The sequence below is a fragment of the Colossoma macropomum genome, unplaced genomic scaffold (assembly GCF_904425465.1).
Source record: "Colossoma macropomum unplaced genomic scaffold, Colossoma_macropomum, whole genome shotgun sequence".
NCBI classification, from domain to species: Eukaryota; Metazoa; Chordata; class Actinopteri; order Characiformes; family Serrasalmidae; genus Colossoma; species Colossoma macropomum.
Window position 1 is genome coordinate 13,507,366 of NW_023494810.1, and position 14,613 is coordinate 13,521,978.

The following is a 14,613-nucleotide window of genomic DNA, read 5'->3' on the forward strand; positions in this document are numbered from 1 at the left end:
ATGTTATCTTAATGCACAGTACTGTTTATGTGACCAACACCTGTAACTTGCATACTGCTATTATATTTTATGTAATACTCCAGTATTTTAACCAACTCTTTACTTAAAGTCAATATTCTGCACCCATTCTACATATTCTTCTTTAGAATAAATGGTCTCATTAAAAGGTCCATATTCTACATTAGTTCATTTCTTTTCCTCCATGAGGTCCATTTACACGTTTGTGTGGAGTTATGTACTAGAAACAGCTATAATTCCTTTTCACATGACCGCTTTACAGCCTCTATTTATCCCTTTAGAATTATACTGGCTGTATTTGTCACCATGTCTTTAAGACACCTAAATGACATCTGCTCTGATTGGCTGTCCCGTATTGCGCCTCGTTTAATAGGCAGTCTAGGCTGAAACACTCACACCTTCAGCCTGAATAGGAGCTGTAGACAGAACAGGCTGATATATGGAAAAGAGTTGTTTTTTGTGACATCACATTAACAACGAATTAAAAACAGCTACGTTTCGATGTACAGATTGGTGAAACAACGCCTACACACTACAACAAACTCTTATTTAAATAAATAAAAAAAAGTTATGGAAAATAAAGTTTAATATGTTAAAATGTTTAAAATGTTATGGGCCCTTTAGGTGTCAAGAACAGATGTGCCACACATTTTATGGAACTTAAATGGGAATTTCGGAATAATTCCGTGTTTGAGAGGTAAACAAAGTCATTCAGAGTGGTTTGGTGTAAAATGGTTAAAATTTCTTTACAGTGGTGGTGATAAGAACCAGGGGTCGCCATGACTACAACACAAATATAGACATTTCATTTACTATCCAAAACCACCAGTGAACCTACACGAGTCTTATGAGTCTTTATACCGAGTGTTGATGATGGTTTAATAATAGAAAATCTGAAAAAAATAAGTTCTCCTTGGAATTTTGTCTTGAGGGAGCTTTTAGAGGTGGATGTCCGGTTCCTATCACTACCACTGTGAACAATTTTGACTCGTTAAGTTTTTCTAAAACGGAGCATTTCACACCAAACCGCTCCGAATGACTTTGATTACATCTTAAACACACAATTATGCAGAATTTTTGATACATGGGTGGAGTTCCCCTTTATGAGTAACTCAGTTACATTAGTGATGGTGATGTTACTGAAGCCAAATGACTTTATGCAATGGTTTGACAAAACAATGAGTGATGAGGGTCACTGAGTTGTAGTCAATCCAAACAGCATGTGTGTAGTTTTACTTCTTTTTCTTATGGGGGAGAGAGAGATCCCCTCACTTTGGCACAGAATGTGACTACAACCAATATCAGTCATATAGTCTGATTCAATTCAGAAATGCTCCTAACTATTTTGGCAAAACAGCATCTTTTTTCCCTTTCTTTTCTAAACTACCTTTTCCTAACAAAATGAGTCTTAAATTCACAGGCAAGACTTTTTATGCCCGTTTCAGAATATAAGAAAATACTTCAAACCAACAATACATAACCTTAGGCCTTTGAGTACAATCAGCAAAAGCAAATGCTGTACCTCAAACACAGCTGCAGGGAGCCTTTCCTAAAATGCCCCTGGCTTAGAGCAGCTGGTACTTCTACACAACGAGATTTTAGAGGAACTTCACTGACTTAAATGGTTAAGATGTAAAGAAAGTCATTCAGAGTGGTTTGGTGTGAAATGCTCCGTGCTAGAGTCAGAATTGTTCACAGTGCTGGTGATAGGAACCAGATGTCCACCTCTAAAAGCTCCCTCACACAAAGTTATTACATGAAATGGTTATGGATACACTGCCTGAATATTGGTTTTACAGTGGTTTTAAGAAGGTTTTGGACTGGAAGGTTTTTGCTCTTAGGGAGTTTTTCATTGCCACCGTCACCACTGGCTTGCTCATGGGGGCTTGGACCAGGATTTTTCTGTAAAGCTGCTTTGTGACAACACCTGTTGTAAAAAGCGTTATATAATTAACTTTGACTTGACTTTGACTTGACTGAAAATGTATTTTTAAAAACCATTCAAAGTGAAATTTTACATATAAAACACGTGTAGATTCACTGGTGTTTTTGAATAGTGAATAAAATGGCTATATCTGTAATGTAGACATCACTACTATTGGTTCCTATCACCACCAGTAAGTAAGATTCTCTACAACGAACCATTTCATATCTCAATGACTGAATTATGCAGAAATTTTGAGTGGTGGACTTTCCCTTTACAGTACAATTAACAACATCTACTAACGCCACACCAAATGCAGCTTCTTTCACCAATGACTAGGGCACATTTTAACCTTTCATTTCAACTAGAACTGAGAGAGAGCTGGTCAGCATGGAGTGCTTTAAGAACACAGCACACAGAGACTTACACTCAATAAGATCATTTATGTTATTTGTACAATCTGCATGTATAACAAATAAAGATTTTAAAAAAGAAGATTAGTAAGATGTACAGTATTTTGTATCGTATCGTCTGGTCTGCATGGCTGCCCGGGGCGCGCACCCCTGCACCCACATATTCTGTGCAATGGGAGCTCCCGGGGAGGGGAGTGCTCATTGGCTGCTGCAGCGAAAAGGGGGAGGGGCCTGGTACATAAGAGAGGGGACTTTTCAAGAGTCTTGGAAAAGAAGAGGAATATGCTGTCTATCTGTAGGTGTACTGATGTGCATGTGTGTGCGTGTGCGCATGTACTGAATGGAAGAGAATCGAGGGATGAGAGGGAGATGAAGGAGTGAGCTCAGCGCTCAGTTGCTGTAGATTTGTCCCTCCGGAGGCTGGGGCAGTTTCATGTTCTCCTTGCACATCATGAGCCGTCGGAGCTCCTGCAGAACCACGCGGATGCTGTAGGAGTTCTGCCACTTGGCCAGGGAGGACACTGCCCGCATGTCAACCTGCGAGGACACAACCGCAACCAGCAGTTAGACTTTACACAGAGCTGCAGCACTTCTTAGGACGTGTTTATACCTACAGTTCGGTTTCCAAGACTGGGCTTCACCAGGTTTGTGTAAGTTTACACTTGAGTTTGTGTGTAAAGTCTTCACTGAGTCCTTAGTTACACTAGTTAGTTTCAAACTTTTGCTAAATTTGGTTGCACCACAAATCCTTAAGTCATGTCTCAACCACTAAAAGGGCCATAGTAAAAAATCTCAACAAATCTGTGGGCCAACTGTGTTTTTAGTTCATTTTTACTTTACATTTTGCCATGTTTATTCAAAATATGCCAAAACTACAATGGCAAAAAATAGGCACTAAATACTTCAAAAATAATTCTAGATAAAAAAATATTGTTTTATATAAAACAATAGACAACATTAGCTGCAGATAACTGATAAACCTCTTTAAATGTCCCCAGTGTACAGCGGGCTTTTTAAAACTGACCATTCACTTAGAGCCCTGGCATCTTTTTTTGCTTTTTGCTTTGTTTTTGTGGCACTGAAATGGGTAATATTTATAGAAAATTAAAATTATTTTGCGGGCCGAATATGATTGTACCATGGGCCTGACTTGGCCTGTGAGCCTTTTGTTTGACTAATCGACACAACAGCAGATCAGTTTAGCCGTTAGAGCTGTAAGTAAAATCACAGTGTATAGCATTTAGAATTTTTAGCTTAGTTAACCAAAAAAAAATCATGTTTTTTTTTGTCTTTTTTGTGCTTTCATTTGAGCTCAATGTTGAAACTAGTTTGTGGTGCAACTCATTTGGATTTAGTAATGCATAAACCTGAACTTAGTAAACACTTACTGTACAACTAGACTATGTTGAACTGACGCAGAGCTGGTGCAACCGGCCACTGGTCCAGACCAAAAGCAGAAAAAGGTACATTATTGCTATATATTGCTATAGTTCTTGTTTGTTTAGCGTTCATAATGACACATTTGATACAGGATGAAAAGACGTAAACAAAAATCATAGGAGTAAAAGGTCGCGGCTAATTGGGCAGATTTTATAACTGAGGGTGCTTTCACTTTCACCTTCAGACTTTTCAGTTTGGTCCGAAACAAAATAGCAAGTGTAAAAGGAGCCTTGGACCACAGATCAAACTGAACCATGCTTCGGTTCGTTTGCAGTGTGAAAACACTTTCTGGATGGTTCGGACTTTCAGACCAATTACAGGAAGTCAAAGTAGGTTATCATCACCCAATAAACAATGGAAGAAGAAAGAGGACTGGAAGAGTAATAAAAATGAGCCGTGGTAGCGCACAGGGAGAGGAGACGAAACATGTAACTGTAATTTGGTCCGAACAAAAAGTCAAAAGTCAGCTTAAAAAAAAGCCTAAAAATGACGAAACTTTTTTTCTAAGATGATGAGAGAGACAGGATATAACAGGAGGAGAGAGCAATGCCACCTGAAGATAAAGAAACTGCAGCAGCAGTATGTAAAGCTAGTGTAATGGCAATGAAATTAATCTGCTCATTTATTTTTCTCCATTCAAACAAAAAAAGGCTGCTCATCAAAATCCAATCAATGTGAAGTGCAGGGAGACGCAGCTAACACAGGTGATAACAACAGGACGTAGGTTTGGCTTGCAAAGTGCTTTTCAGTGCGCTTGCAAAATTGCAAAAAGATTTAATGTATACAGTGTAACCTTGGTTTGGACTTTCAGGTATGAAAACACTAAGATAATGTCCACCGAACTTCCCAAATTGTGCTGTTCTCTGTTCTATCTGGGCTCGTTGGTTCTGTTTCCTTGTTTTATCCGACTTGTGATACTAGAGCAATAAGCCATGAGACTCCCTACGTTCCTGTGTTTCTGCACGATGCAAAGCAGAGTGAAACAGCCTCGAGTGGCTCACTGCTTTTACTAAAAGCAGAAACCTCAGTGCCTTAATACATAATTCAATTTGTGTGTGCAGTCAAATGTAAAGTACTTATAATGACTTCAAATGTGCCTCAGCCTTGTTTTAAAACTTAAACTATCTAGGAAACTATACTTCTATAATTACCGATTCCAAGCTGGACAGTGAATAAAATGGCTATATGTGTTGTAGACATCACAACCCTTGGTTCCTATCACCACCACTGTAAAGAAATGAGTCAATAAGATTATACACAACAAACCATTTGACAACTTAATGTTGAAATTCTGCAGAAATTTAGAAAATAAAGTGGTGGACTACCCTTTCAAAGTACAATGAACAACATCTGCATTCTTTCACCGATTAGGGTACGTTTTAATCTTTTTTATAAACTAGAACTGAGACTTGGTCAGCACGGAGCGCTTGAACACAGCACACGGAGACTTACACTCATTAAGAACATTTGTTATTTCAAGTTTATGAAAAGATAAAACATGTACACGTCAAAACAGCATCAGGAACATCAAGAAGTTTTGCAGAGAGAAGACGACTGTTCGTTCTGTCTTTGGTCCCTTTAGATGTCTTTGGTTTGTATTGTTCTGTTCATGCTTCAAACAAAGAACCAGAATTTGCACAGCAGCGTTTTTCACTTGTGCTAACAAAATACACTAAGAGCAATCGGCTCAACCGCGGCTCATTTTAATCAAACCAAACTTGCCAAATCTGAACGCACTCTTACAGTGACCATAGTTCAATATCAAGATAATGCATACATCCATCTTATTTTTCACTGTGTGTTCTAAGGTTATGGCTAAAATATCCGCTTTGGGAACAAAGGTGTCGTCTGTTACTGTTTTTAGCGAAGTCAAAGAAAGTGTGCTTATTTTTTAAGTTTAAAAAAGCAACCTATAACACTTATTTTCAATGTTCATATTTTATTTTCAGGATCTGATTGGTCAGTTCGCTCACTGTGTTCTGATTGGTCAACCACCAGAGCACAAGTTCTGCCCCTACACCACTGTGGCTGTTCTTACAAGGGTGTCGGTTGCCCTATCAGTTTGAGCTAGAGTGTGATCCTGAAAGTCAGGTAGAACAAGCTGGGAGACCTGATCCACCTTCGCAAGCTGGACTGGAGCAGGACGTTTCAGAGTGGTACGATTTTATGTTGTAGCTCTCTGTGTGAGGGCGTGCTGGACTTGCCGGTTTCGTAACTCTGCAGACAGTTTACATGCACAAAAAGCTATATAAAAACTAAAGAAAAGGGAAAAACTGGAAAAGCATAACATGAACCCTTTAAAGATGGATGTACTATAAAAATGAGACCAACAAAGTAAATAAAGTTACTTGCGTGCCTGTTACGAGCTTAAAACATCTATTTAAAATAGATCTGAGCTACCCGCTAGTTTGACGTTAACATACCACAATAAAAATATGAGGAGCATTATCAAACTGCAGATTTATATTTTTATTTATTCACACCCACATATACAGGTGCATCTAAAAAAAACTTACTTCAAAAAGGTAAACTGTCATATATTATGTTCATTACATGTAAAATGCCATATTTGTTTGTTTTAATTTTGATCAACATGGCTTATAGCTAATAAAAAAAATTGAGAAATCCAGTATCTCACACAGCATCTGTGTGCATTGTATTTTGAAGCATTAACACACACACACACATATATATATATATATATATATATATATACACACACACACAGACACACATATATATATATATATATATATATATATATATATTTTAGAACATGTTTTAAACCTACGATCTGAAAGCCATCAAACTTTTTAATTTGTATACTGTTTTGTCTTTTTGGTCACAAATATAATACTGCACACATCACTTACCACGCCATTTGAGTTATGCACACCATTTAAGTTGATCTTGGTCACAAATCGGACGAAAGGAGGCGTCTCAGGGTACTTAGGTCCACATTCCACCCTCAGGCTGTACATCCTGTTCTCGTAGATTGTCTGAAGATGTACAGAGAATAAGTTTCTATGAAATATAAACGTAACAAATCCCCAACATAAACAAAAAAATGACATTTTCAGGGGTTTCCCCACTTGCCCCATGTATGACCGATGAGTTTTGAATTCATAATTGTTCTTTTATGTGTAAAGGATTAATGCTGCTAATAAGAAGTACAAGTCAGGGTCTTGAAAGCTAACATCTACTTTAACCACTTCCTTTCACAACAATCACATAACTTGTGATTTTGACATTATGTTAACTGCTCACTGTTGATCTTCAGTTCCTCCTATGAACATGTTTTGGTCTGAAGATTTTGTTCAGAAATGACGTACAAAGAGCTGCACACTAAACATCTACTTTTCAACCACAGCTTTAGTGTTGAAACAGTGTTACTGTCCTTGAATAATGTAGGATGTCGTCTCGATACATAACTCTCTATAGATCCTTCTGGTTTTCTTTTTTTTTGTGAAGCCCTGGCAATGTACATAGTTTTATAAATTAACATTTACATTCTCAATGAATCAGCTTGTCAGGTTAATTAGATGTCAGTTTGCAAGATGATATTACATGTTTTGAAGTCTCCTACTGCCATCTTACAGTAAGAAAAATTAAACCTAATGGGCTCACTCATTTATATCACTTCTGTATTAAAAAAAGAAGAAAAAAATGTATCTCCCTTTTCTCTCAATCTTTATTTTTCTACATTATATGATAACATTAGCTGTCCTCCACACTGTGTGGAAATCATGATAAATGGGCCAACAGAAATGCTCCAAAACTGCTTGGAACAGAATCACTTTACATGAACTATATACTATGAAGTATTTTCTTCTGTGAAGTAAGCATTTTGGAGACAAATGTTTTTCTCTCTTTTCAATTGTTTGTTTTTATATTGTCACAGGTTAAAAAAAAACATCTCTGAAAACCAGTGAAATTATAGGAGAAATAAAAAATCTTATTTACTTATAATGAAGGTTAACATAAAAAAATTGGACTGTTTCTGTTGGGCCGTTCACTATGACATCTTAACACAATTCAAAAGGTAACTGGAGTTTTCAAATTATGCAAGACTAATGGCGATACAAGGGTTTTGTAAGTCAGCAATGATGCAGTCTTTTTAAGGGCTTCCTAGTTCATCTTACATCATTTCAATATTTTAGAATGTTTTTAGGGCTCTGAATGGTTTCTTACTGTTCAATTAAGTCTATTTTTCTGTCCAAAATCTAAGATATTAAGGCAGAACTGTCCCTTTAGCTGGTCTGGCATTCGCACCATTACATGATAAAGTCAAGCACTTTGCATTTTTCCGGTGCTGATGTGCATGACAATGACGCACTACCAGTGGAGGGAAAACAAAGAGCCAGGCTTCATTTGTCTACACAGATTGGAGGTACTGTAACGCAGTAGGAACGAGACATTTATAAATATGTGTATATTTATCTTCAGGAAAAAAGGAATAAATGATGTAAGGCCACTTTACTAATCAGATCACATCTTATTCAGATACCAAGACAATTTACAACATGTGATCTAAACATGTGTCGACATTCAGTATACAGCGATATAAAACACACAGTAACGTTATCGTGAAAACTTTGCAATACAGTCACTGCAATTTAGTCAAACAAGCACAAAGAAAACTTTCCCCCTTTAAAAAAGGTGAAAACTCATGTCCCAACTAGCATCAGGACAGAAAAACATTTGTTTGCAGTTACAAACTGTGTGTGTATGATGAAAAAGACATGAAACAATACTGAAGCACCTCAGCAGACTGCAAACGAGCTAAACAGGCAGAAGTAAATGAAAATTCCTGGCTGAAACTGAAACCGAAATTCAAGACACATCTGACCGGAAAACGAAATAAAAAACTGTAATTAGAACATCTGAAAGATTTTTTTCCTGTTTTAAAATTTGCCGTTTTATTGATACTTTTAAACAAATGTAGTAAATATAAAAACTACAAACTTAATTTTTATTACTGATAAAATTTGCTTACCATAGGACAAAACTGAGCTGAATAAATTAATTGTACATAACATAAACCTGAGATCTGTAGTACAGAAGTTAGTTTGTGTCTTGACGCTACATATGAACAGAGATTATCAACCTCATCCTCTAATGCTCCAAATCGTTTCCAAGGTTTTCGATCCTAACCTTTTTTCTCTTTTGGGGAAAAACCGAGAGTGTCACTTTTCACCATCTTTGGCCGAAATGTCCCGATGTCCCGATGGAAACATTCAGAAATTATCCACTGTAAAACTGGAACGGGGGGGCAAATCAAAAACTCCAGTCATTACACTTCACGAAAAATCCCATGCCTGCTAACAGAAATTGCAAACAGAGGCTGCTAATAAAGTTAACCTCTTATTGACCAGGGTATATTTTGGTTTGTCCATCTGGATTTACATGACCAAATCGTAAGGCAAATTATTCAGTAACTGCATGAAATAACTATAAATTTTTATTTATTCTTTGTAAAAGCTCCCCTCAAATTAACAGAAAATGTGTTTATGATCATACAAATATTGCTATATGCTTACAATTTACTGCTGAAAGCCAAAAATCTTAGACGCTCTTTGTAATTTTTACAGAGCAGATCACTGAAGAGACACCATCTGTTTATAGTTTATAGCCCAGATTTGTGGAAAAATGGGTCGACTTTCAGTAGACAAAAAAAATTGCGAGTTCAGCTTCTTCTATTATAAGGGTTTAAAATTACATTACCCATCTATTTGACTGGAAAGAAGACAGTTACAGCTCTCATATGACACCCACCTTTTGAATGTAGCTTATGAAATATGACAGTTATGAATAATATGACGAAGTGCGTTTTGGAACCACCGGTGGTCTCAAGGAGTTGAAAAGGTTAAACACTGTTACATGATGACTGGCAAGTAACTGACGATTATATGGCACTGTACAGTATATGCTTTTTATATGTTAGTATACTACAGGCTCTGGTAGCTTGTTCCTTGCCATATTTTACTGTATACCAGTCCGGCCTGCAATTAGTCCTGTACAATACTGATACACAGTGAACATTAAATGGACTGTTTATTCTATTTATTATATGTTTATTTGTAATGACTACATTATTGCAAATATTGAACATAGATACTGCTATCAAAAAATGATATTCAGAACACAAATTATATATACACACAGTGCTTCTGTTGCATCTCTCATTGCAGAGTTCCAAACTGCCTCTGGAAGCAACTTCAGCACAGGAACTTTGTAGCTTCACTAAAATGCTTTCTGGGGCCAGGGAGCTGCACACAAGCCTAAGATCACTGTGTCGGCTGGAGTGGTGTAAAGCACACTGCCACTGGACTCTAGAGCAGTGGAAACGTGTTCTCTGGAGCGATAAATCACGCTTCTCTATCTGGCAGTCTGATGGACTAATCTGAGTTTAGTGGATGCCAGGAGAACCCTACCTACCTGAATGCACAATGCCAGCAGTAAAGTTTAGTGGAGGAGGGATAATGGGCTAGGGCTGTTTTTCAGGGTTTGGGCCCTTTAGTTATAGTGAAAGGTGATGTTAACTCTACAGCACACAAAGACATTTTACACAATTACATACTTCCAACAATGTGGCAGCAGTTTGGGGAAGAGCCTTTCCTGTTCCAGCATGCCAGCGTCCCTCCATAAAGACATGGTTTGAGAAGTTTGGTGTGGAGGAACTCCAGTGGCCCACACAGAGCCCTGACCTCAACCCCACTGAACACCTTTGGGTCGACTGCGAGTCCAGCCTTCTTATTTATATGGCTCTTTAGACTAAATGGGCACAAATTCCCACAGACACACTCCAAAATCTTGCAGAAAGCTTCTCAGAAGAGTGGAGGCTTTTATCGCAAAGGAGGGCAACTTCCTATTAACGCTCATGGTTTTGAAATGGCTTGTCCAACAAGCTTGTATGTATGCAATGTATAGGTGTCCACATACTTTTGGCCATATAGTGCATTTTTATGACATTAAAAACCTTTTTATAATGCAATACGGCATCATAAACAGTGACACAAGGTTAGACTTTTTAATGTCTGGATCACAGGCTGTAAACAAAAGACATTCATTTATGTAAACAGTTCCTGGCTGTTGACTCAGTAACACTCACTCTCGGCGGTCCGATGATCATGCCTCTCCAGCGTGTGAGCGTCATGTCCTCATCGTCCTCCAGACCCCAACTCACTGTGCCATCACCAACGCCTTTCTGGCCTTCTTCCAGCTCTTCCAACAGCCGGAAGTTGCGAGGAACTTTGACGCCTAAACAGAGATGGAGAATGAGTGCTGAAACTGAAGGCTCAGATTCTGTGTTTTAGTGATGTATTCTTTCATTTCTCTTTTATAAATTCTATTATTTGCGTTTGTGAGAGAAGAAAACAATCGGCTAGTTCAGTCAAAATGTTTTTCCTGCTGCTCTGGATTGCTAACTAGCTGTTCTCCACAGAATTTAATTCTGAGAATAAACAACGGTGTGCTGGACAGCGAGCCGTCCATCCATATGATAAGACAGCTGTGTTTAGCACATGATTGGGTAGTAAGCGTTTGTTCAGTGACTTAAAACAAAACTAATAGAACATAAACAATCTAAAAAGGGTCAGTCACTGACAAGAGCTAACCAAAAATTCTGTTTTTAAAACAATGTGGTTAGAAATGCTGATTCTTCTGCACTCCTGAACATTTAAACATTCTCAGTAACTTGCTCAGGTTGCCAGATTGGGTAGAATCCCCCTGAATAGAGTTTTGTGCTACTTTCTATGACAATAACTGCTAAAAGTAATTATCTATGTTTTTTTGCATTACCCTGTAGTATTTAAAGTTCAGTATTAATAATCATAATAATAATCAAAATAATAATAGTAGTAATACCAACTTATCTTAATTATTAAAGTGAAACACATATTGAGCAGAACAAGCTCTGTGACATTTATAAGACATTCTTTCACAGCACAGCAGCACTCAAGACGCATGGGTGCATTAACTTTACATGATACTGTGACACATTCAGAAAAGTCTGCGATACTGAATTTTATCAGTAGAGCCCAGCAGTTACCTGGATGGTTGAAGGAGAATCCTAGTGATGTTTCAAAATTTCCAAATAACTAAATGCTTAAGATGTAAACTGAGTCATTCAGAGTGGTTTGATGTGAAATACTCATTCTAGAGAAACTTACTGAGTCAGAATTGTTCACAGTGGTGGTGATAGGAACCAGACATCCACCTCTAAAAGCTCCCTCACAAAAAGTTATTACATGGCGTGGTTATGAATACACTGCCTGACACTTTTGAGAAGATTTTGGTCTAAAAGGTAGTTTTAAAATATATGCAGGGAACACAGAAAAATATGTGAAATATTTTTTTCTTCTTCAGATTTTCCATAATGAGAAATCAGGAACCAAAATTTGTTCTTCAGATTAGTTTAAAAGATAACTACTTTTTGGAAAAACAATTACTGCATTTATGTTCATTTGCATCAGGTCTCGCGATATATGGCAAAAACACACACACTGCTCAGATAAAGGGTTTTATACGATGCGCTCAAGGGCCCAAGATTTTTACACAGTTCTGAATATATAATGTGTGTGTGTGTATATATATATATATATATATATATATATATATATATATATATATGTGTGTGTGTGTGTGTGTGTGTGTGTGTGTATGTGTGTATATGTGTATATATATAAGTTCTATACAGAAACTTAATACAGAGAAAATTGTTCTATATAGCACCAAAAAGGGGATCTTCTATTGTTACAAAGTCAAGTTTGTAACCCTTTTTTGGTGCTATATAAAACAATTTTCAAACAGGTTCCATATAGAACCACACAACAAATTTTCCATCAATCTAAAGAACCATTTTACAATAGAGAGAACCACTTAAGCATGCAGTTGGTTCTATATAGAAATAAGGGTCCTGAATAGAACCACTGCCTTTAATAAAGAACCATCTTTTTAAGAGTGCACCTCTCTCTATATGTATACATACATTCATACACACATTTACACATACGTACACACTCTCGGTGTGCAAACCGCGGAATCTGAGCTCGTTAGTTTTTCAGTTAAAGGTAAGTCTTGAGACTGAAATGGATCTTTATTAAATACATAACTTGTGATTTCAATAAACCAGTGATTGCAGTGGCTATATTGTACTGATCTGCAGCGCGCGGGCAGGTGTGCTGCTGTTTCCGAGAATGTTCCAGCTCTTTCCGTCTCATGACGCTGCAGCCGAGTAAGTTAGCAGCCCTGATAATTCCGTTTTTACACGAACACGTGCTTATCTGCGGCGAACACGACGCGAGTTTCAATCGAAACTGTAAACACAATCGAACAGAATTGGCTTATCGGTGCGCGAGGCGCCTCCGATCACAAAAACACACAGAATGAGCTCGCGCTCAGAAACGCCGCCGCGCGCCGCACACACAGTTCAGCTAAACGGGAGAATAGCGGAGCGCTGAGCCGGTCTCGGTTCATGGAGAGAGTCAGATACAGAACACAGCTCTTCGCTCAACCCCAGTTTCGCCTCTCAGGGTGGGAGTCCGCCTCTATCAGACCGCTGTTTCGATTCGAAGTTCGTTTACCTGATCCGGCGGCCGCCGCCATCTTGTCGCTGAGCAGCGGGAGCGCGCACGCTCCGTAGACTTCGCGGGCACGCGTCGCATGAGGGCGCGTTCACGCATGAAAGCAGGCGATTCTGCATTGGGTCTGTCTCAGTACAGAGTGAGCCCCCTTCCTCCCTACTGCCTACATAGGCAGTAGTTACTCTTGTCCAAAGTCCTTATAGGAGAAAGTCTGTTCACGCGACGGCCATCTTTGAACGCTGCCGGTCAGTTATTTCGAGCCATTTAAGACCAGACTATCTCGTTGAATGAGGAGAGACCTAAATATTCAAAACTGAAGATCAAATTACCGTTTCAAAAACATATTTAAAATAACTGCTAAAATCTGACAAAAGCCTCTTAAGTAGTTTGTGGCGTTTGCCTCAACAACGTGCTGGTTGGTTAACATTGCTGCTACTGAGTGCTGATTGGTTCACATAACTGCAACTGAGTGCTTTTTTACTGGTGTTTTGAATGCATACAAAGCAGAAATAAAATGTGGGTTAACTGTTAGCTTCTAAGGGCATACTTCTTTAGCTTTGATTACCCTCAGAACTGGATAGCTGAATCAATAAAAAGGCTGTAAGAGTGTAAAAATAATGTATACTCATGCAGATAAGAAATAAAACCACTCTGGCCTAGTCACACTTACAAATACAACAAAAACAGCTACATATCTCCTCTTTTCAAACTTCTTGCCTGTATTTTTATTGTCTCCACACTTCCACAGAGTGTCCTGAATCCACTTTCTTTACCTGATTCTCGTTTCTCAGCCTCTTTACATGTAGAGACAGAGCAGCGCTTGGAATCCACATTAATCACCCCACCCCACCCCACCCAACCCCACCCAACCACACAACTGGATAAAAGCCTTTAATATTAAAGATATAGAGGTAAGTTTCAGTGTTCAGATTGGCAAGAAAGACAGATACTGAACTTTGGCTTAAAAACTAATGAAATAAATGGTGATATGTATGATCTGAACCAATCAAAAACAGCAAACATTAGCATGCAATAATTTGGTATCAATTACTGTATTATCAGTTACAGTGAGATGCTGCTGCTTTCCTTCAAAGCATCACCATCAAGTGGAGGAACTGAACTACATTCAGCTGTTCAGTTATTGTCTTTTGACTTTCACCATGCAGTGACCTTGTTGGTGAGTTACTGCCACCTGCTGTGCTACAGCGGCATAACTGAAATGTCTTCAACACAG

The 14,613-nt window shown here is 38.2% G+C and overlaps 1 protein-coding gene across 1 annotated transcript; it reads right to left on the minus strand.

The window, feature by feature from the left end:
• Positions 1-2,365: 2,365 nt before the first annotated feature.
• ube2v1 (ubiquitin-conjugating enzyme E2 variant 1) lies at positions 2,366-13,440 on the minus strand. The gene is made up of 4 exons (XM_036559006.1): positions 13,380-13,440; positions 10,907-11,055; positions 6,669-6,794; positions 2,366-2,892 (listed from the first exon to the last, which is right to left on the minus strand). The coding sequence occupies exons 1-4, from the start codon at positions 13,399-13,401 to the stop codon at positions 2,746-2,748; spliced, it is 444 nt and encodes a 147-aa protein (XP_036414899.1). The 5' UTR covers positions 13,402-13,440; the 3' UTR covers positions 2,366-2,745.
• Between the last annotated feature and the right edge of the window lie 1,173 nt (positions 13,441-14,613).